At 34.6% G+C, this 21,419-nt stretch overlaps 1 protein-coding gene across 1 annotated transcript in view; it reads right to left on the bottom strand.

Annotated features, from left to right (window-relative positions):
- The window catches only part of LOC149786029 (E3 ubiquitin-protein ligase rnf213-alpha-like), a 598,535-nt gene that overhangs the window by 412,276 nt on the left and 164,840 nt on the right, over positions 1-21,419 (bottom strand). Inside the window, exons 20-22 of the mRNA XM_089976317.1 lie at positions 14,267-14,428; positions 8,972-9,133; positions 2,942-3,614 (exon numbers count right to left, since the gene is read on the bottom strand). Coding sequence (XP_089832443.1) covers positions 2,942-3,614; positions 8,972-9,133; positions 14,267-14,428 — 997 coding nt within the window. The remainder of the gene's footprint in view (positions 1-2,941; positions 3,615-8,971; positions 9,134-14,266; positions 14,429-21,419) is intronic.

Below are 21,419 nucleotides of genomic sequence, written 5' to 3'. Positions count from 1 at the left end.
GTCTGTCTCTCTCTCTCTCTCATACATTCATATATATATATAAAGAACTTGCCATTGGTGGAAATGTCCATATTTCAGAATATTGGTATTTCTTGAGGCCACAGGTTGTGCTGTAACAATGGGACCAACAAAAATATGTGTGGTCTTTGTTGAGATAACAAGCAGTGGTAAAAGCAGGAAAGGATGTGTGGAAGTACCAAAATGCTGCCTTCATGATGTCCTCCAAGGAGGAGTGATTAAGGTAGGCCCATGAGGTAGCAATGGCTCAAACCTCATGGGCTTTAAGTTTCATAAAGGAAAGAGCTCAATCAGTAAGAGACTGGAAAACTCTTTTGATTGTGGTGACAATCCATCCTGAAACAGTGGCAGCTGAAATGTTTACAGAGCCCATGAGAGGGAGAAAAAGACATTTCCTATCCTTTCTTGTTCCTTTTGATGCCATAAGATAGAAACAGAGTACCATCACAGAACATAAACATCTATCTGTATCATCCACAACAGATATTTGACTGAGACTGGGGATTTCTATTGTTAGTGATGCTAAGGAAGGTAATCAATTTTTGTCAAAAAAATCCTGGCTGACAAAGGTTGGAAACCAAGTCATAATTCCCATTAAACAAGAGACAGCCAGTGTCAATAGATAAGGTATGAATCTCACTTCGTTGTTGTGCTGAGGCAAGGGGAAGTGGAAACACAGTCTTGTCAGTGAGGTCCTGAAAAAAATGACTCACAGACTGATTCCTAGGGTGTTTTGGTTAATGACCATAAAACACAAGTAAGATTCCATATAGGCATAAGACAGCATGAGACAGGTCTCTGCAGCTCAGAATACTTGATAAGATTGGCAAAGTGCAAATCTGAACCAATTACCGTGCCTTGACAGAATATAAGTGTGTTTGAAATGGCAGCTCTATACCCCTTGATAATGGATACAGAGCATTTTTTTTCTCAAAGAGAAACAAAAGGAAATCATCAACAAAAGTTAAAGAGGGACAGCTAGGATCAACACATTTCCTACTGCACCAATCAGAGAAGATTTGCCACCTGGCATCAAAGAACTTGGATGGTTGAAGCCTTCCTGGTCTGAATTATGCAACGGGCCAAAAGCTTTTTTTGGCAGAGAGATTGCTTGATATGAGCCAATCATTAAGGTGGAGAATCTGAAGAATGTTGGGAGGAGGGATTCCCAGTGTTTTGAGAGAAGATTAGCACAAATAGTTCACATTTTTGAAAGACGATGTGTTCAGACGTGTGCCAAATGTACCAGAGAAAATTTGTGTGTAGCAGTGTTTTTATCTGCAATTGCTGCCTGGCCTCCAAAATAATTTATCTCTAATGGTGTTAATTATCCATTTGTTTTTTCCAAATCTTTACATTTTAGCCTTTTCCACTGGTTTTGGTTCCTTCATGGACTTGGCATTACTTCTTGTAATCCCAGAGGGGCCAGATACACTTAGTATCTAAAACATTTTATATCTTTAGTACTCGTAAGTCACTGAATGCAAGGAATAACAACAGCTTGCTAACTAGACGCTATGTGTTCTTCAGATTTGATTGACACCACATCTAAGAACCATTTTGTGTATGTTATCTTTTATATATTTGATTCAACACATTTAATTCTTGTACATTGCTACTGTATGTATGCTTGCTTCTATTATTTAATAACAGCAATAGTTTACCGAAATGTCAGTGATGATAATGAGTTGAAGTGCACATTTTTCAACATTATACTTAGGTTGATTTACTGATATTGCTGATAAACATTTCTTTAAGTTGTAGTATTTACCTTTAAACATGTTTGTTATCATCACTGACATTTTTCCTACTGATGACACATTCAAAGTGAAAATCATAGACTTTAAGAAAAAAATTTAAATACAGAGGATACAAAAAATTGTCTAAAGCAAAGATATAGAAATACATAATTTAATTGGAAATGGTTGTCTCTATGTCGATGACAGCCACATACGTGTTTGTTTACATGTTTACCAATTCTGTAAACATTTACAGAGAACAAACAAAACTAAGTTGCTTACACATGTAAATATTGCAGCCTTCGCTGGTGCTCACAAGCCATAAAGATCAACCAAAGGCTACAACTCTTACAAAAACCAGCCAAATTTTATCATAGTAAAATTCATCTTAGCTCTAGTAGAAATAACATTTCGCAGCAAGTATGGTTGAATCAAACAAAAAGAACACCTGTTCATGGATGGACAATAACTATGTAGATGTCATCTCAAGTAACCAGCAAGTAGAATATGCTACTGATACTGTACATATAGGCTTCTTAAGAAAATCACATGCCGATAAAATCATCCATTCAAATGAGAGTAGTGATAACAAGATTTTTAAGATGGGTGACATCATCATTTTTATTTAGGATCGATGAAACATAAGAAGTCTTCTGGTGAAATTCCCCTGGTGATATGACATTCCATTTAGGAAAAGCAATAACAAGATTCTCACACTGGCACCATTTCTTATTTACAATCAAGTAGACATCATAATAAGTGTTTCAATGAAAATTACATGTCAATATGACCATCCATCAAGGAAAAGTAGCAATATAACACAAGTTTCAAGATGGCCACCATGGTGAACATACTGGATGCAAGAACAGCACCATCTTCATTTATGACCAACTAGATATCATAATCTGCTCTTTCAGTGAAAATATTCAAAATGACCAACCTTTTAGGAGAAGTAGCAATGCACAAATTTTAAATATGATCACTGCCAATGACTAAGCAGCATAATTTTCATTTGGGGTCAACTAGATCTTGGGATGAATATGTGTGTAAAATTTCATGCAATTGTTCAAGTAATTAAGGAGAAGTAGCAATAACAAACAAGTGCAAACAGACAGATGGATGACAGATGACATGCCATCCCACAAGCTCTTCTGGTAACTTACCAGAAGAATTAAAAAACTTACCATCGGTAATGTTGTCAGGTGTCACATATTGGAGAGCTGCTTTGGCAAGCTTCTCTGAATATCCTGCTTCAACTATCTCGTTAATAAATTTCTGCAAAACTGACTCCTCTATAATCTCAGTTTCACTATATCTCACATCCTTATTCTCATGATCTTCAACATTCTTAAGCTCCCCATTTGTTTCCATGTCTTCCTTCATGTCCTTGGATGCCATCCTCATGGCATCTACTAAATCCTCATATGTACAATTCTCCTTCACTGCTGACAGAAGTGGATAGATCCGGTTGTTTGGACCCTCATTCATATCAAACTTCACCAACTCTTGCTGCAAAATAACCAGCTGGTCAGATGTGAAATAGTTTAATTCAAAATATTCCATTCTCTTTTGGTTGATATGTTCCTCCCACTTCTTCAAACAAGTCTCCATAAATTGAGCTAATCTTCGTATAATTTCAGCATCATTCTTCCTTTTACTCTCTCTTCCATGTATAGGTTTAACTTCTTCAGGTCTTCGCCCCTTTATTGCTTTAGCTTCTTGTCCAAACTGTATGAAGGCACACACAGGTCGGTTGGGGTCACACAGGAATCTGGTTTTCCAATGTTTGAAAAGGACACATCCAGCTGAGGTCAGTTTGAGGAAGACATTTGCAAGCCTGATAACATTTTCCAAAATCTACAAAAGTAGTTGATTTAGTTCAATAAAAATTATCAAAATTTGATGAAGAACAAGAATATGCTCAGGCAGTATCTAATTCTGAAAGTAATATTTGTATATTAAGACAGGTAAGAACACAGATGCTTAAGGAATACTCACAAAAAAAAAACAGTTTTGTTACTATATAAGGTTTTAGAAGCATTGAAAATCTGATGGAGGACAAGCAAACTTGTACTCTGCCTCAAGCATTGATGAACTTTGATTTAGGATTATTGTCCTGAAAATGTACTGATCCAAAATAGAAATACCCACAACATCATTTTGAAAAATGTATTTCTTCTTCCAAAATACATGCTAGCATGACCTGCTTATGCTACATGTCAAAATCATCAGCTTTTTGAAACTTTAAAAACAAATCTGTTTTAAAGACCTGCAAAACACAATAAATTCTATATGCAATCAAAATAAACACAAGTCCTGTTGATATATCCTCATTTGTATGGAAGTTTGATGCTAACTTCCAATCTAGCACATTACCCCTGGTGAACCGTCTACCTGGGTATTTTTTTGTTTTTTTTCTGGCTTTTCTCTTTCATTTTCTCCCCACTGTTTCACCTATTTCCCTCAGTCAGATCTGATTACATTGCCAATGGAAATTTGGGTGTAAAGTCTAAGCTTTCATTATTCAGTATCATAAGGTGTCATGACAAGTTGAGCAAGAAATCAGGTATTTTTCTCAAGGCTGAGCAAAAATAAAAAAAAATCTCAAACTTTTAATGATTCTAAGATGGCTGAAAGTTCATGCCTTGCAGGAAGCTGTTGAAAATGAAAACCAAAACTTTCTTTCAGCCCAAATATCTGGGTTATGCCTATTTAAATGAGTTCACATAAAATTCTTGTGTCTCAAATCGATGGAAGGATTAGTTACTACATGTTCAGAAATTGGTACTTTAAAAGAAACTTTGCCAGTAGACATCTGACTCCAATATGATAATAATTTCATCCTGTCTGGTGTACATTAGGGATCACACAATCTAAAGATTGGTCATATAACTGTCAGTCATTAGAGGGTGATGGATCCTATTAGAACAGGAGATCTAAGTATATAATTGGCTTGGTTTAGGAGGGCACTGAATCCCTAAGATACTTCAAGCACAATTAAATTGGAATCAAATTTGAACTAATATTAAGTTTGATTTTGTTTTCCTATTTCATTGTACTTTTTGTCCATTTTTGGGACCCAAATCAAAGTTTTAAAGGATGACATCCATCAGCATGAAAAAAGAAAATAGAAAAAGAGCTTCTCTAAACACATTTATTCGAAATAATGCAAAGGGGATTATGAAAATGTATTCATTCCAATATCCTATCTCCACAGATATAGAGGAAGAACAAGAACCACAAGCAAATTCAGTAATTTTTGTTTCCTGCCTACCAAGGTGACTACAGCAAAAAAGTTCACAATACTCAAATCTATGACATTCAATACAGACTTAAAGTTACTAAATAGGCATGGAAAGTAACCAAGTGATCTGGTCCTTGAGGATAATGCCTCACAATATATAATTATAGCAATTCATCCATTTATCATAAACATCTGTTAATTAAGACAGCAGAGGGGCAAATGTGACTAAAACCTAAAATAATGACATATGTGCTTAACATTTTTTTATATAGACACCCCAACAAGGTACAAGTTATAACTTTCAGTGATTATATATAGATATACCAAGTTCATCCTTTGATCTCAAATAACTCTAAAACTCATACAAAATATATAATTAAAGCATGATGAAGGCAAATTTCTGGAAGATCTCAGTAATGTTCCATGGAGTATAGTATTTATGGATTATGTTCTTGATATATGGACCCAACTTTTTATACAGATGGTTGATAAACATATACATTGGACAACACTTAAAAGTAAAACTGGACTTGCATCCCAACTTGCTGACCCCAGGCATTCTAGATGCCATGAAAACCCATGATTATTTCAAGTCTGTACGTACAAGCACATCACAAAACATGGAGAAATAAAATACGTAAAATGATTAATCAGGCAAAGAAGAATTACTATCAGTAGCTTTAGAAAATCATTGCAATAAGAACTTGATGTGGAAAGTTTTGAAACAGGTGCATGTAAGCATTGCACATGGTCATCCAAAATCCAACAACTTTGCTTAAGGAAGGCCAGATTATTGATGAGGATGTTGAAATTAACAAATGCATTCAGCAAACTTTAAAGTCACTATGGCATCCAGAATTAAGGAAACCACTGTCAATTCTAATCACAATGAACTAATAAATTTATGTTAAGAAAAAATACCACCCGACACAAAATTTGCTATCTCTGCAAATGAAAATGTTTTGAAACTTTTCCAAACCGGAGCAACATGGAAATCAATAGGTCTAAATAATAGTTGAGAGCTGCTGCATATATCTGACAGTATAGCTTACATATGTAATCTAAGCATTTAATGCAATTGATGATATTAAAATGTTAACAGTAAATGAACACATATTTTTGAGAAAGGCTAGATTTGTGCAGTTTCAAACAACATGGTGCCATTATATCTCAATGAACTATATCATACCAGAAAACAAGGCCACACCCATAATTTAAGATCACTTTCAGCTAACCATTTTTCAATCTCAAAACCAAATAAGAACTCTTTAAGAAAAGTTTTCAATATTTGGGTTCACTAATTTGGAACAGAATTCCAAAAGAAATTAGAAAATACAAATATAAATGCATTTAATTATGCAGGGAAAGTGCAATATATAAATCCATGATATTGACCTTGAAAAATCAGACCCGTAATGTCATACACAATACAACTGCTAATGATTACAATTATGTATTCTATGTTCCAGCCCTTGATCTCAAACAGGTCTATAATCTGTGACTCGTCATTGTTGATTTGAAGGATTTCAATTGCCTTGCAAACTGAATCAAGTCTTCTAGTGTTTCATCCATATATAAGTAAATGGTTTCAAGGTAAGCAATTTCATGATAATTTATTAAAGTTTTAGTTTATACACAACTTGATGATCTTGAGTTATTGTAGGTACACATTGCCAATGTTGCAATGGGGTTTGTCTGATAATGACCATTAAGGGAAGAATTGGTGGTGTCGTAAGATGATGTAATGTCAAATTATAAGGCTTAGTCAGTGGCTAACACTTGGATAGGGGTGTTGTACAAGTACCTTGAAACTGAGAGGCAGACAGGGAATTATGCAAGAAACTATTATTGGCCTCTTACTTGCAGTCTTCATGGGGCTTGTTGAATGATCACATGGGGGGGGGGGCATGAGCAGAACTATTCCTATTGGTTGGCATTGGTAGCAGAATCCAAAGAGCCAACCAAATTAGATAATCTTACATATCAATGCATGATCACATAGAATACCATGTGATCATGCAGTCATTTCTCTGGTTTTTCAAAGGTACAGGCAATGAATGTTGTTGCTAGAATTGTTATGTAATTTACTTTTTAATTATACAGTTATCAGTTCATTGGTAGAATTGATTGCATGCAATCCAAACATTCATATGTATAGGATTTCATATGGTTATATCAAATAACTTCCTTTATCATTAGGACGATACAAATCATCGTGAGTTAACGATAATTACCTAATGATATCTGATTTTGTAATGCCTGGATAATCTTGTAGTTAAGGAATGCTGTAACATTTCTTTTTAATTTCATGCAATAGTAATCAAACATGTAGTAGTATATGTAAACTAATACAGTAATACTTAGTAGTCATTCACATGGTAATTTAAGGCTTGCCATTGGAAGTGAGGTCAATGTCCTACCATACTAAGTCAGAATTTACGCAGTGTGTTGATAGCCACAGGCTCTGGATAACGATTAAGTGAATTGTATGTGCCTCAGAACAGAAGGTATATGGAATTATGGAGTAAATTTGTCCTTTAAGGAACAGTTTTGGAGAGGAAGACGAGACAGTCCAAAGACAGGAGTACAGGAAAAGAAAGAAAGAAGGTCAAGGTCAGAACAAAAGGACCAGGAAGTCCATGAAGGTGCAGAACCTAGAGTTTAGGAAGGGAAAGGAGACGTTGATATATAGTCAAAGTGAATGAAGGTGATGCAATCAATCGTGGACATTGCGCTCTTTTCACCTCTCATTATGATGATGTAATAAATCCAAATTGGACACACCTGTTAAATTCTACTTGTATAATCTAACTTGAATTTGAATTGCCGCTATTCATTTGTTCTGATTAAATTTGTTATTTTCTTGTCAAAGGGGGCTCGTATTGTTTTATTTCTGTCCAGTATTCTCACTCAGTTCTCTGTTGAAATTCCATTCTTCTTTCACTCATGCCGGGCTATAATATCGAGGAAGGTCATCCTATGGATAACGCCACCCAATTAACCACCCCTCTTACTAAGAGGGCGACGTTACAGTTGGTATGTATGCATTTGGCCAAAATGTAACTGCATTACATCTCAAATCATGCACTAATGAAGAGTGCTAAGAGGTGTCTGAGGTTCCTTTAGGTGGACAAAGCAAGTATGCTAAAAGTCAATTATGTCCAAACATGTGAAAGCATGAAAGCTGAATTTGACATTTATGCCTGTCCAGTCACCCATGGCAAGTAAAAATGTTGCAGGATTAGTAGAGTTTTTCTTGCACTTATTCCAGTGGACTTGTGAAAAACAAAAAAAATATTACAGAAGAAACAAAAATATTGATGAAATGATTACAATCTGGTCCATCTAGTTCCACTCAGCTGTACAAGTAAAATTCATAACAAAATTCGAACTGCATCATAGCATATGATCAACTATGTTCATGGTCATCAACATATTTAAATTTTGTGGTCAGTTTCTCAATGACCATTCTCTCTATGATTTTTGATTGGTGATTGTGTATTGCAAATGGCTGCCATTACAAGATACCACATGTTTTGCATCTTGTGACCATAATGGAGAAGTAACTGAGTGAAATGTAACCCAAATACCAAGGAAGCAGCATTTTTTAACAACTATAATGCTCTGAGGATCAGTAATTTTCTAACCTGCAATGTTCCCCTGGCTAGCTAACATAATCACTCCTAATATAAAGGGGACATAAGCTCTTTTAAAATGGGCAGTCCTATAGAATGCAATCTTTTCTTAGCATTTCTTATCATGCACCTTTGATGTCAGTTACTACTAATGTAATATTCAAGATCATATTGTCATCTGTGTATAGTCAATGGTTCTTGCTTGGTATTCTACATTTCTCTAAAACTGCCATCTGTGTCTTCATAGGCACTAAATGTCTGACTACATTGTTTTAATGTATTGTAAGTGCCTCATTATAATTATCAAGGATGAACTTGCCAAAAATGTTTCTTACCAACATAAACCTGTCAACATTTTCATTTCCTTGTTCTGCCTTTCCTGCCACCAACATCAGACGACTCTGAAGATCCTGCAACTGTTCAAATGTGTATTTCCGATGACTTCTCCTCTCTTTGTCATGGTCAGGCAACGTTAAATGTAGGACGTTCTGAAGATTCTGAGATTAGAAAATATACACTGTAAATATTATGAAATATACTTAGGGTTTATATTGACAGATACTTAAACAAGAAGGCCAGGACCTGCATGATCACAAACCTACCATAACAGGATAATCATTCAAAACTCACAATAACTCCTAATGCAGTCACATTAAAAAAAAACACGATTTTCAGTAATCTCAGCATGAAAAACAAAAACAGTGACCTTTCTTCACCTCCATGATATATGCCCATAACCTGTATACAGAGTAAACAATCCTGTTACTGTTTATGCAAAACTGTCCTTGGGGAAAATGATACAATTGAGGACAGATTTAGCACTCAAAACATAAGGTGGTCAGAGATAAACAACCATTTCACAGATTATTAAATTGGTTCATTGATTACTTAATTGGCTGACAATAAATATATGCAAAGTTCTTTCAGCACTATTTTGGTTGAGACCATAAGGTTAACTTGAATTGGTAAATAACACTATGTGAAACAAAGAAAATATGGTATATTTTTGTACACTTTATGAATATGAAGTTAGGAATATCAAAGAAATGAGTGTTGAAAGACTGAAGTTATTACACATCACAGCCTTGAATGAAAATGTTTGGGCCATCTTTTGTGAACATGTTCATGCTCACGTGCAGCATCTTCAATTTTGTATTTTACTCCAAATGTAAAAAATATGATCATTTAAGTAGTCAGAATTCAGTACAAGTGTTATTCAATTCTGAATGTAAAATGTCAAAATGCAGGTGTGATTTAGAGACGGATCAGCCATCTTCAAGGCAAGCATAACTCAGCAAAAACTAAATTTCAGAACTTCCAGTTGACCAAGTCTGAAGTATAGTAGCAAAGAGATACATTTTATTCTCTGCACATACTGCAAGCATTATAGTGACAGAAGTTGTTTTGGAGTGTATGAAATCCATCAACAGAGCATCACTCCCACCATCGGATAATTTACAAATGCAGAATACATTCCAAAGTAACTGTATCATTCTTATACCCTGTCAACAGGGCTGGAGAACATACTAAGTGCTTGATTGTGACAGTTGCTCTGGTGCTTATATGATCAGACTGAACTTTAAAATTATATTATTGGTTTCAGTGCCCTCAAAGAAAATCAACTGTTTGTGATTTTCATTTGCTCACTCATTTTAAGGGGATAGGCATTCATTAAAATTTATGGGGATTCACATAATTATACATCCTGGAATAAAAAAATGAATATAAGCAGCTGAAAAACTTTCTGAACTCAAGGTCAAAGGATCAGGTGTGTCACAAAATGAACCAACTTAGCTTAACAAACTCTAAAACTTTGAAAATAATGTTGCTGCCATTGCCACGACCACAATCAAAATTACAAAAGTGACTGCTTTATCCTGCTTACCACTAACACTAGCCAGAAAGAAAAAAAGTATCCGTACATCAAACAAGTGTCTGATAACTGAAATGCAAGTTATTTCCAAATGGATTTCATATTGCATGGCAAACTATGTGAAGGATGGAACTATGGATATGGGATACATGAACATGTTGTTGTTGTAGGGTTTAACGCTATTTTTCAGCATATGATAGGCTACACATGATGGCCAGTATTAATGGTGGAGGAAGAACCCGGGAAAACCCCGGAAAGAACCACCGACCCATGAGAAGCTACTGGCAAGCTTTCTCACATACCCACATTAGCCGAATCCGAGACTCAAACCCACGCAGACAGAGGTGAGATGGCAGTGATCCGTAACGGAGAGTGCTTTAGACCACTCGGCCACTCGGGGCCCCCACATGAACATGTAGTTTTAAGGGATGGGTAAAACTAATTTTACTAATGTAATTTTTACTGTTGCTATTGTGTTGCTGGATTCTTTCCTGACAGAAAATACCCCCACCATATGCTGAGAATCCATCATTCCATGGGGTGACTGGAAAGTTCTAGAACTCTAAAACACCCATAATCTACATCTTAGCTGCCTTGCCTATCCATACTATCCTTCAATCCTTATCAGGACATAACCTAAATTAGTGGGACATCGGTGCCTGACAGAGGGAGCAAATATGGCAATAGCAACATGCATTACATCAATAGAATTAGTTGTATCCCCCAACTACATTTTGATATTAGTAATACATGATCTTTTTCTATTTTGTAGCTGAATTTGTCAGTTTGGTAGGAGGTTGATGATCCCACAACTGTTGAAAGAAAAACAAATACAAGTAATACTCACCCTCACTTTAGAATAGAAGACTACTGCCAGATAATGTCCACATACTAACCATATTGTTATCCTTATCCTTAGCCATCTATAATTAGTAACATTTTTACTTATACGTAATAATAGTCCGCCCCCGCTTCCCGCTTTGTTTGCTCGCAACGCGAGCGAGTTTGACATGGGCCACATTTTCAGCAATGTCAATCAGACCCAAAGAAAAAAATACCTTTCCTTTTGGTAAGCTAATGAGTGAAGGTAAAAGAGGATAAAGGAAGTATGAGTTCACCAAAATGCAGATTTGTCACATCCTCCAGAGTGAATGAGTTAAATAGGACCATGTGGTAGAAATGGCTCGAATCTAAGGACTTTCTTTCTCATTAATACAAGATCACTTTTCATAAGGAACTGATAAGTTTTCTCAATAGTTATTGCAATAAACCTCAAAACTGTGGTAGCCGAAATATCACCTGAACCCTTAAGGTGGAGGAAAAGGCATTTCCTACCCATTCTTCTCTTTTATGAGCTTCCAAATAAAAGCATAAAGACCCAGATGGATATTAAAATCAATCTCAAAAGAGCTCCAAAAGTTCATAAGGGTTTTGAAGAGATTCAATTGAGGCACTCCCAACTGATACACCATTCCTTGCAGCTTGAAATATCTCATTAGGTCTGCTATGTGCGAGTCCACACTGATGGCCAGGCCTTAAAAAAAGTTTGTTTGCTGAGAAGGATGCCCTAAAGTCCTTGCTAGTAAAATATAGGTATCATTTCTCTCTGAAAGAGATTTGAAGAAAATTGGCCACTGTACTCATGGAGAACTTCTAGGATTTACATTTTTCAGGCCCTCTAGTCAGAGACAGGGAAAACATAAAAGGAGAACTTTTAGCCTTGTCACAAACAAGCCCACCACTGCTGTCCCCCAAAGTTGGAACAGGTAATTTGCTTTGGATTGGTACAGAGACCACTCCCTAAGGACTAAATTTTCCTTTCCCTGGCACATTGTCTGCCACAATATTCTTTTTCTGAGGCTGTCCAGTGAACGAAGTTCCAACCTCCATGCAGACAAAGATGCATGTGTGCCTCCTTGTCTCCCAAAGTACACTACCACTAACTTGTTTTTGGAAGGGACCATCATGCAGAGACCTCTTATATTATTGACACACCCATGGGGATCTTAAAACACTACCCTCATTTCCAAGTTGTTGATGTGGAGTACAGATTCACCCTGGGACCAAGACCCCAGAAGACTTTCTGGTTCCAAATCAGCACCCAACTCTGAATCTGATGTGAATGCAAACAGACAGGTGTGGGGTACAGAGGCATGCATCAGAGGACTCCAATCCAGATATGGATGCAATATATGCACTAAATCAGATGAAAAAGGAGAAATTGGAAAAGACTCAAGTGCATTGTGCCTATGGGAATCAATCTGCTCTGGAGTTAAAGAGAAACAAAAAGATAAGTTACACAATGTGTACAATGAGTCTTTGCTATCAACAGAGACAGGATCTTATCTACCCTGTAATGAGAGACATGGATTAATCCTGTTCTGAAGGAAATTCATGCCCCATATAAAAATCTTGAGATGGAGTATGGTCTGATTTCTCTAGGTTGGGTTAAAGACCCCAATTGGTCAATAGCCCAACAGTCTAGACGATCTAATATGAGGGACTCAAGCCAGCCACTTATGGACCAATGAATCATCAAACTTTTGGAAGACAAAAGTTTTCCCAGTGGCATTAAACAGGCTGCAACTACTCCCATGCTCTGAATGCAGAGGCCAGGCCAAACAGCACAACTCAAAATTGGAAGACCTCCCTGTCCAGACAAAACTGGATGTACTTCACAAAGAAAGAGCTGGTGCTGCTCCTCCCTAATGGGAGGGTGTGATTTGCTATCTGCCCTTACAAAATGAGGAGGGTGCTGCTCCTCCCTAATGGGAGGGCACAACTCACTTTCCACCAAACTACTACCTCTCTTTGGAGGGTCCAACTAATCTGAATAGTCCAAGATAAAAACAGCAGAAGTCACATTAAAAGGAATGTGAATTACAATGATTTCTTACTAAAATAAAGCAATAAATTTCAGCAAGGATAGGGATATTTACTAAATACCTGCATGAACTAGAAAATAATTCACAAACAATTATTATAGTAATTATTATAGTAGTTATGCTAACACCTCTGTTGTGTAAGACCCTAAATCCAAAGTTATATGAATGTAACCAGAAAAATGGTGAACAACACTCAAGAGAACCAAATTCAAGTATGAGCAAGCATGTACTGCTTGACAAAAAAATTGATAGAAAACTTGAATAATGTCTTAAAATAACTAAAAACAACTATTATTAAATCAAACATAAATCACTTGACTTAGAAATTTTCAATAAAAAAGGAGGGGTTCTCATTAGGGAAGGTGCATTCAAAATGTTAATAAAAAGTGGATGAAAGACACTGAAGTTATAATGGTATGAATTTGTATATGTTATGTAGTATAAATGGCCAAGGTGACAGACCGTCACTTGTACAAGTTATTTTCTGGTTTGTCAAGCTTAGTACCCAAATCTTATCACATAATAAACCAAACAGACTGAGTGGGCATGCCAAACAATGGGATTCTGAATAAGCTGGTTATTAATCATAAATGTGAATGGTGCATACCAGTCTCAATCATGAAGTGGTCTTTGGAGAAAAAAGCCAATTTCTAAACTCAAACCAAGAAAAAAAAATCTATTATTTTTTAGTTTTCTAGTTTTAACTTTTGAGAAGATTTGACATACATGTACTCAGAAATCTGTGTTATCTACAAACAAATACACATATATAAGCAAATTATGGGAACAAATTTCTAAATTTACAAATAGATTATGTGAATATCAGACTCTGGGATCAATCGTATATAAGTGACAAAGTAAAACTATCTCACCAAGACAGTGCTACTATCTTTATCATTATCAATGTTAAATGCTCCTATATTGTAGACACCCTTAGAACTGATGGCCTCAGCTTGGGCAAGGGAGGTAACTTCAACTGACCCATGTGCCTGCTTCACATTCTTCAGCTGATCCAGAAGATGATATGCATCAAGCTGCAGATTAAAAGAAAAATCAGACTTTAAGTATGAAGGTCATGGAAAAAACTGAAATATATCAGAACAAATACAAAGCAAAAATTATTTATATGGTCACCAAGTACTGGAACCAAAAAGAAATAATAAACACAATGTACACTACTTGTAAGCACAAGGAGACTGTTGCTGCATCCATTAATGGATAAAACTCATAAATCTGCCTTCCATCCTATCAAAAGTGGTGTAAGAAGAAACAAAAGGCACACGTGTGACAGATCTTGTTTAGCAGCATAACATGAACCAAAATACCAAATGCAAGGAAAGTGGACCATTAAATATTGGTACCAGTTTAAGTATAATGCTAACTGACAGTTAAAGTTTATTTTCTATTTTTTAGCAAAGATGACTTGATTTGATACAGATCAACATGATTAATTCTAACTTGAAAGGCCAGACTGCTTTCTATGAAATCTAGTTAAAATTTTGGTAAGATTTTTCTATTTATAATAACACCAACCATTTGATGGTAGATCAGCATCAGATGTCCAAATTTTAAAGGCCTTTATATTAGAATACTTTCTCTTTTGGTTTTATTCTGTTCAGCTCTTTTAAAAAAGAAGTGTTATTTAAAGGCATTTCAGCAGCTGAATGCGATGGCAGATCAGCATAAATTTTAGAAAATTTAAACACCTTCATGCCACTATACTTTCTATCAAATTCAATTATGTTCAGTTCTGAAGCTTTTAAAAAGTTGTTATTTAAAGTTTTTCTACTTTAGCAAGGGTGATCAAATCTGACAGCAGACTGGTATTATTGAGGGAACTTTATGCATGTATGTTTTCTGTCAGATTTGGTTTGATTCTCTTTAAATACCTTCTGTGAAGATGTTTCTGAAGGTTACTCTATTTTTATCAACAGTAGCAATATTTAGTGGTTTTTCAGAAGAAATCACATTAAGTTTTTTTGTTGTTGAGGTAACTGTAGCCAGGCTTAATGGCAGATTATCATTAACTGTTACGTGCTTAGGCTCGAATAAACAGTAGCACAGAAACAGTGAAAACAACAAGCTTTTTAAAATGAAACAAATAATTTATTTTCCTGGAAAATTCTGTAAAAATATAAAAAAAGAACTTACGGTTTCAAGAATCAAATCCAAAAATAATCTAAGAACAATCCACAAATTAAACTGCAAAAGTCCTAGTAATAAATGTTCTAATAATTTCAAGTTTGAATCCTGATGGAAAATCCAAGATGGATGATGATGACGTATGCTGTAGTCAGTACTGTGCTTATCTACAGTTCCTTGTAGAAATACAAACAATGGTACTCTGGTATTGGAAATCCAAATTAAACTTGTAAACAATGTCTTTCCAAAATCTGTGTGAGCACTCTTCAAATATTTCCAGAGAATAAAGAATTAATCCTTTTAAAATCCAAATGATCTGAAGAAAATTAACTCAAAGTCTGGTTACAACAAATTAACTTGACATCAGTGTGAAAAACCGAAAACTTAGAAATCTCCCTCTATACACATCTCTATTAAAACTAACAAATGCTTAATTATGGAAAAACTTGAATTGCAAAATCATAAGGGGGGGGTCATGTGATCATGTTTATATCATGTACACAGATTATGGCCTTCATTAGACCAATGATTTTATTCCCAGAATAAAAATTTTAAAAAGTGTTTACTTCTTAACCCAGGTAGTCCCATCACGACCTTGGAAACAACCAATCATTTTAAAATAAAATAGAACTTTGTTTACTAATTTGAATCAAGGTCAGAATTTAGATCAACACCTGGTGTTTATAAACTAACAGTCAAGGTCAAACAATTTTCTGAAAAAGTATCATCCCTAGTGAATAAATTTACATTACAATTGCATGTAAGAAAAATATTTTAAAAAATATTTAAAACTGACAAACAAACAATTAAATTATAATAAATATATATATTAAATCAGATATATGTAACATAATATACACTATAAAGAATCTACATCATATGCATTCTTTCAAACTTCACTGAATTCTGTTCAGAGGTATCTGTGAGAATTTACTGAAAGGTCCGTATATTTTTAAAAAAGAGAGCTAAATTTGACATCATTTATACAAATTTAAAAGGCTTTTAACCAGAATTCAAAATTTGGTCAAAGTCTGTTCAGTGGTTTGTGACAAGATGTTTTGTCTGCTATTTTTAATTACAGCAGTATATCATGGTCGTGGACCTGAATCATTTGTCCAAACAAAACAGAATTCATGCCAAAATGCTTTCCATAAAATTTTGGGCATATTCTGCTCAGCACTAACTGAAAAGATGTCACTGGATGGTTTTTATTTTTTTAGTATTGGTTGCTATAATTGATGGTCACTTGGCATCATTTATCAAAAAACCTTTACTTTTATTCCAAGATGTCCTCTGAAAAGTATGCTTGAAATCATCCCTCTTGTGGTTTTTTATTAGCCTGCTCACCTGGGTGACAACTGCCTAACAGTCAAATGCAAGAACAGTCAATCAAGAATTCTTATCAGAAGAATGCATTCTGCAGAAATGTCTTCCCATGATGATGATTTCCCATTTCATAAAAAAACAAACTGTTTCAAGATTTCTCTCTATTTTATGCCTCCATCCAAATTTGATGGCAAATCTGCATCACTCATCCTATAGTGAATGCCATCGTAGATTCTGTCAAGGTCTGTCAACTTATGTTCTGTACTTTTTGATAAGCATGATCAAAAGGTTTTTATCTTTTCATAATGACAGTGATTTCTAATGGCAGACTTGCATCATTTGTGTAGAATGTACTCATGTTTTAACCTGTATGTATTCTTTCAAATTTGGTCAGATTCCATTAAACAGTTTTAAAAAATTTCAATTCAGGGTTTATTCTATTTTAGTAATTAGGTTAGCTGTCCAACCTAGGAAAGGAATTTAAAAACAGTATATAGAACAAATTTGGGATGAGCAAGTTTAACAAAAGTTTGAACATAAAAATACCAACAACAAAAACTTTAAAAAAAAATAAAAAGGAGAAAAGAAAATTGGAATGCTATTGTGAGTTTTGAACTCATAACCTCTTGTTTGGCAGCCTGGACAGAGAAAGAACAAAAGACAAATGTGGGTGTTAAATGTATATGATGAAATGCAGTGTATTTGTTGCTAGCTATTTAGGTAAAAAATATATCTGCTACAGACTATTTTGTATGAAATACTATGCATCTGTTACAGACTATTTATGTATGAAATACTGTACCATGTATTTATAGACTATTTATGTATAAAATACTATGATAGCCTGTCCTAGGACAGGAATAAAAGAAATGTTAAAAAGATTGGGATAAGTGAGTTTGGAAGAAAGTTTGAACATAAAAATACCAAACAAGCAAATATATTTGGGATGTTGCCACTAGTCTTAAACTCATGACCACTCGATTGGAATACAGGACATACAGAAAATAGGACAGAAAGAAAGACAAATGTGGGTGTTTTTATATATATATATATATATATATATATATATATATATATATATAGTTACGTTATATTTAATGGCAGATCAGCATCTTTTGGAAAATTTGAAAATTCTTCATACCAGAATGCTTTCTGCCAAAATTGGTCAAATCATGATGAAAATTGTTTGGGTAGTATGCAAACCAAAACTGGAATAGGGAAGGGAGGTCTATGCATCGATTAATGCTGACTGTACATCCTTCATAGAAAATCTATTGAACATTATTTATAACTATGTTTACAAATATACATAACTTCCCTTGAGGACATCAACATTTAATTCATTTATGTCCCCATTAAGAATGAATCATAACATCATTTTCCAAATATGACTTAGAAATGTAGTTTTCTTTTTTGGGGGGAGATTAGAGAGTTTCAATAAAGTAATACTTACCTGTCACTTTTGTGTATCTTGCCCTTATCATGAAAAATTTTACGTTTGATGTGAATATATTGACAATGATTATGACATGTCATCAAAGTTGAGTGGGAAAAGGGCATTCAACAATAACAATGGGTAAGTACTAGTTTTACTCCCCCACAAAAAAAGCAGCAATACATAAACCATCACTATTGCATAGCTGAATCTGTCAGGTGAATTGATTGATTTGTATTAGATGTAATGAAAAACAGAGGAAAATGAAATGCACTCACCATTTGATAGGAGAGATGCACTTTACCCCATAAACTAATTGAGAATGAACTAGCAAAAAAGAAAAGGTGACCTCACTTTACCACTTTACTTCACCATTCTGGGAAGAAATCCACTTTACTCCATGTCAGTGTTTCTCTGGGCCAAACATCTGTGCCACATCTATTAGTTCCAGAGAGAAATGCTTGCACTTTATTGCACAGAAGAGCAGAGGTAGAAGGAAGTGAAGATAGTATGAGATCAACAAATGCTGTCTTCATGACATCCTTTGAGGAAGAATGATGTAAGAAGGCCCATGAGGAAGCAATGGCTCAAACCTCATGGCCCTCCTGTTTCATTCAAAGAAAGGACTCAGTCCCTAAGGGACTAATATGTTCTAATGACACTACATCATCAAATGGTGGAAGCTGAAACATCTACAAAGCCATAAAAAAATGACATTTTTAGCATTCTTTCTCCCTTTGGAGACAATGAAATAGAAATGTAGTATTCTAACAGGGAGTAACAACTTATCTTGATCACCCACAACACAGATTTGACTCAAATGGGGATCTCTATAGGTAGTAGTGGTGCTATTGATGATAATTGATTTTTGCTAAAAATCCCACTTGGCAAAGATGGAAAATGGAATCATAATTGCCATAAAGTGGAAACAACCAGTGTTGATAGTACTACAAAAATATGCTCTTAAAAAAAGGAACTTAAAAGAGTGAAAACCAACAAGTTTGATAAAATACAACAAATAATTTTTTCCTTGAATACATAGTGAAAATTTAAAAAGAACTTATGAGTATTGTGAATTAAATCCCAAATATTCCTAAAAGCTCTATCACAAGTCCTAAAGTATGACATTCCAGTTGAATTCCATTGGTCTTCCAAAAAGATTTCAATCTTGAATGTGTCAATGGGCAATGTGCCAATGGCCTGGAATGTGGTGATGTGTAAAAATGTTTTGATATATCACAATAATATAATCCAAAATGTCCTTGTCTGAATTCACTATAATTCCAAATTAATGTTTTCATAAAAGAAGGTTTTTTAGCACTTTGTAATTCCAGTGAATAATAATCTGAATAAATAAATCCATCAAGTTAAAAAGTCAACAACAACAATAAGACTGATTCTGCTCTGGATTTTAAGGCAAGAATGAATAATTTTTCAAGTATACAAAATTATATAAAATGTTAAGAAACAATAATAGAGCCAGGCTGTGGGTCAGTTTCATTCCTAAAATATTCACAGATATCAACAAGTTTAGGAATTTGCAAGTGAAAAACTAATATCCCACATTCAGATAGAAGTAAACATGTTTATTTCAGTTGATAATGATCTGAATATTTAATCTATAAGCAAAGAGAAATATTAGCCATGTATTGTGTTGTTTACAAATGTAATTGGACTGGTATACCAAGTCAAGTATACAATACAAATATATAATCATGGAGAAAAGCCAACAAACAATACATATTAAATATTACAAATATTTAATTTAACACTTTACCTAACAGAGAATAGTTACAAAGTGCAGCACGCTATAAACAGAACACCTGTTACCTATTCGACTCCATACACATAGGCCTGCCTGTTAACTGTTAAGCAATGTAGTGTTTATTATGTTTAACAGCAATTTTAACCTTTTACATTTTTGGTACACATCTATTATGTGTGGAAAAATTTAAGAGTAAAGGACGATTGTTATAGCTGTGTAATTATTTTTAACGGAAGAATTTTTTATGTGCTTTAAAATTTTGAGAGAACTCGTTCACTGTCAAGTCAGCGAGACCATGTGAACAACTGAAGCTACTATTTCTCATACTTGAAATTTACAAGTTTTTTGTCTGTGTCTACATCACTAAGTCATCTGAATTTGATAATTTATAAAAACTAATTGCTGCATATATCAATATCAGAGCCTTTACCTAAGTTATTGAAGCATTCATAGTTGTGATTCTAATCGTGAAAACTTCATCAGTACTGAATGAAATCTGCGACCTCCATTTTGGAGAGTGGAGATTACGAACCAGATACTTTAAATAGCAGATATTGACCAGAGCATAAACAGTGACCACATGATCTGATGTAATTGTCATTCGCAGAAATGAATGTAGTATTTAATAGGGGGTTTTCCCCGAAGGTGGCGCTATGAAAACCAGCTTAAAATGGCTGATGTTTACAGCAGATGTCAAAAGGCACTTCCATGCGAATGGAATAGAGGTGACCAAAGGTGTTTGCATGAGGTAAAGGATTAATTTGTCTGTTAGTGTTTATTATCTTTTAATTTTTATTTTTATTTTCATTATATGCTATGGGTAATGAAACAATGTATCTAGTTGCTGGCCTTGTTCCAAAATCAGTGACAGTTTTGGTAAACAAATTTTTGCAATTTTTTTTTTATCCTTCTCGGAGTAAGAATTATTAAGTTGAGTCAAGGTCATACCTGGACTATGTGATATTTTACCATGTGCCAATTGGTAACAAGCTTCTATTTTTTCTAGAAGAATGAACTTTTGACCCTCATCTGGGTATCTGTTTTGCATCTTAATTAGTCATGTAACTGATGTTTTGATAAAGGTTTGTCAGTTGTGCTTTTACATCTAGCACTTTAAGTTCTGTTATGTTGTGACCAGTTTGGGCTGAATTTTATTTTCTTCAAATTACTGAATTCAAGTGATTATTTTCTCTAGAAATACAAAATTGCTCTGACAAAATTCTTGGATAAAGACATTCATTGGATTTTATAATGAATTCAAACCTGGAATAATATTTATGTGATTCAAAAAGAGACTGTTGACACATATGCACTTTGTAGGATATTACAGATGCCATCGCCTTTAATTTCGGATTTC

This window comes from Sinohyriopsis cumingii, chromosome 12, assembly GCF_028554795.1.
Source record: "Sinohyriopsis cumingii isolate HCF-2022 chromosome 12, ASM2855479v2, whole genome shotgun sequence".
Classification (NCBI taxonomy): Eukaryota; Metazoa; Mollusca; class Bivalvia; order Unionida; family Unionidae; genus Sinohyriopsis; species Sinohyriopsis cumingii.
The sequence above is the reverse complement of the archived record's forward strand: the minus strand, read 5'-3'. Positions and strand labels throughout refer to the sequence as shown.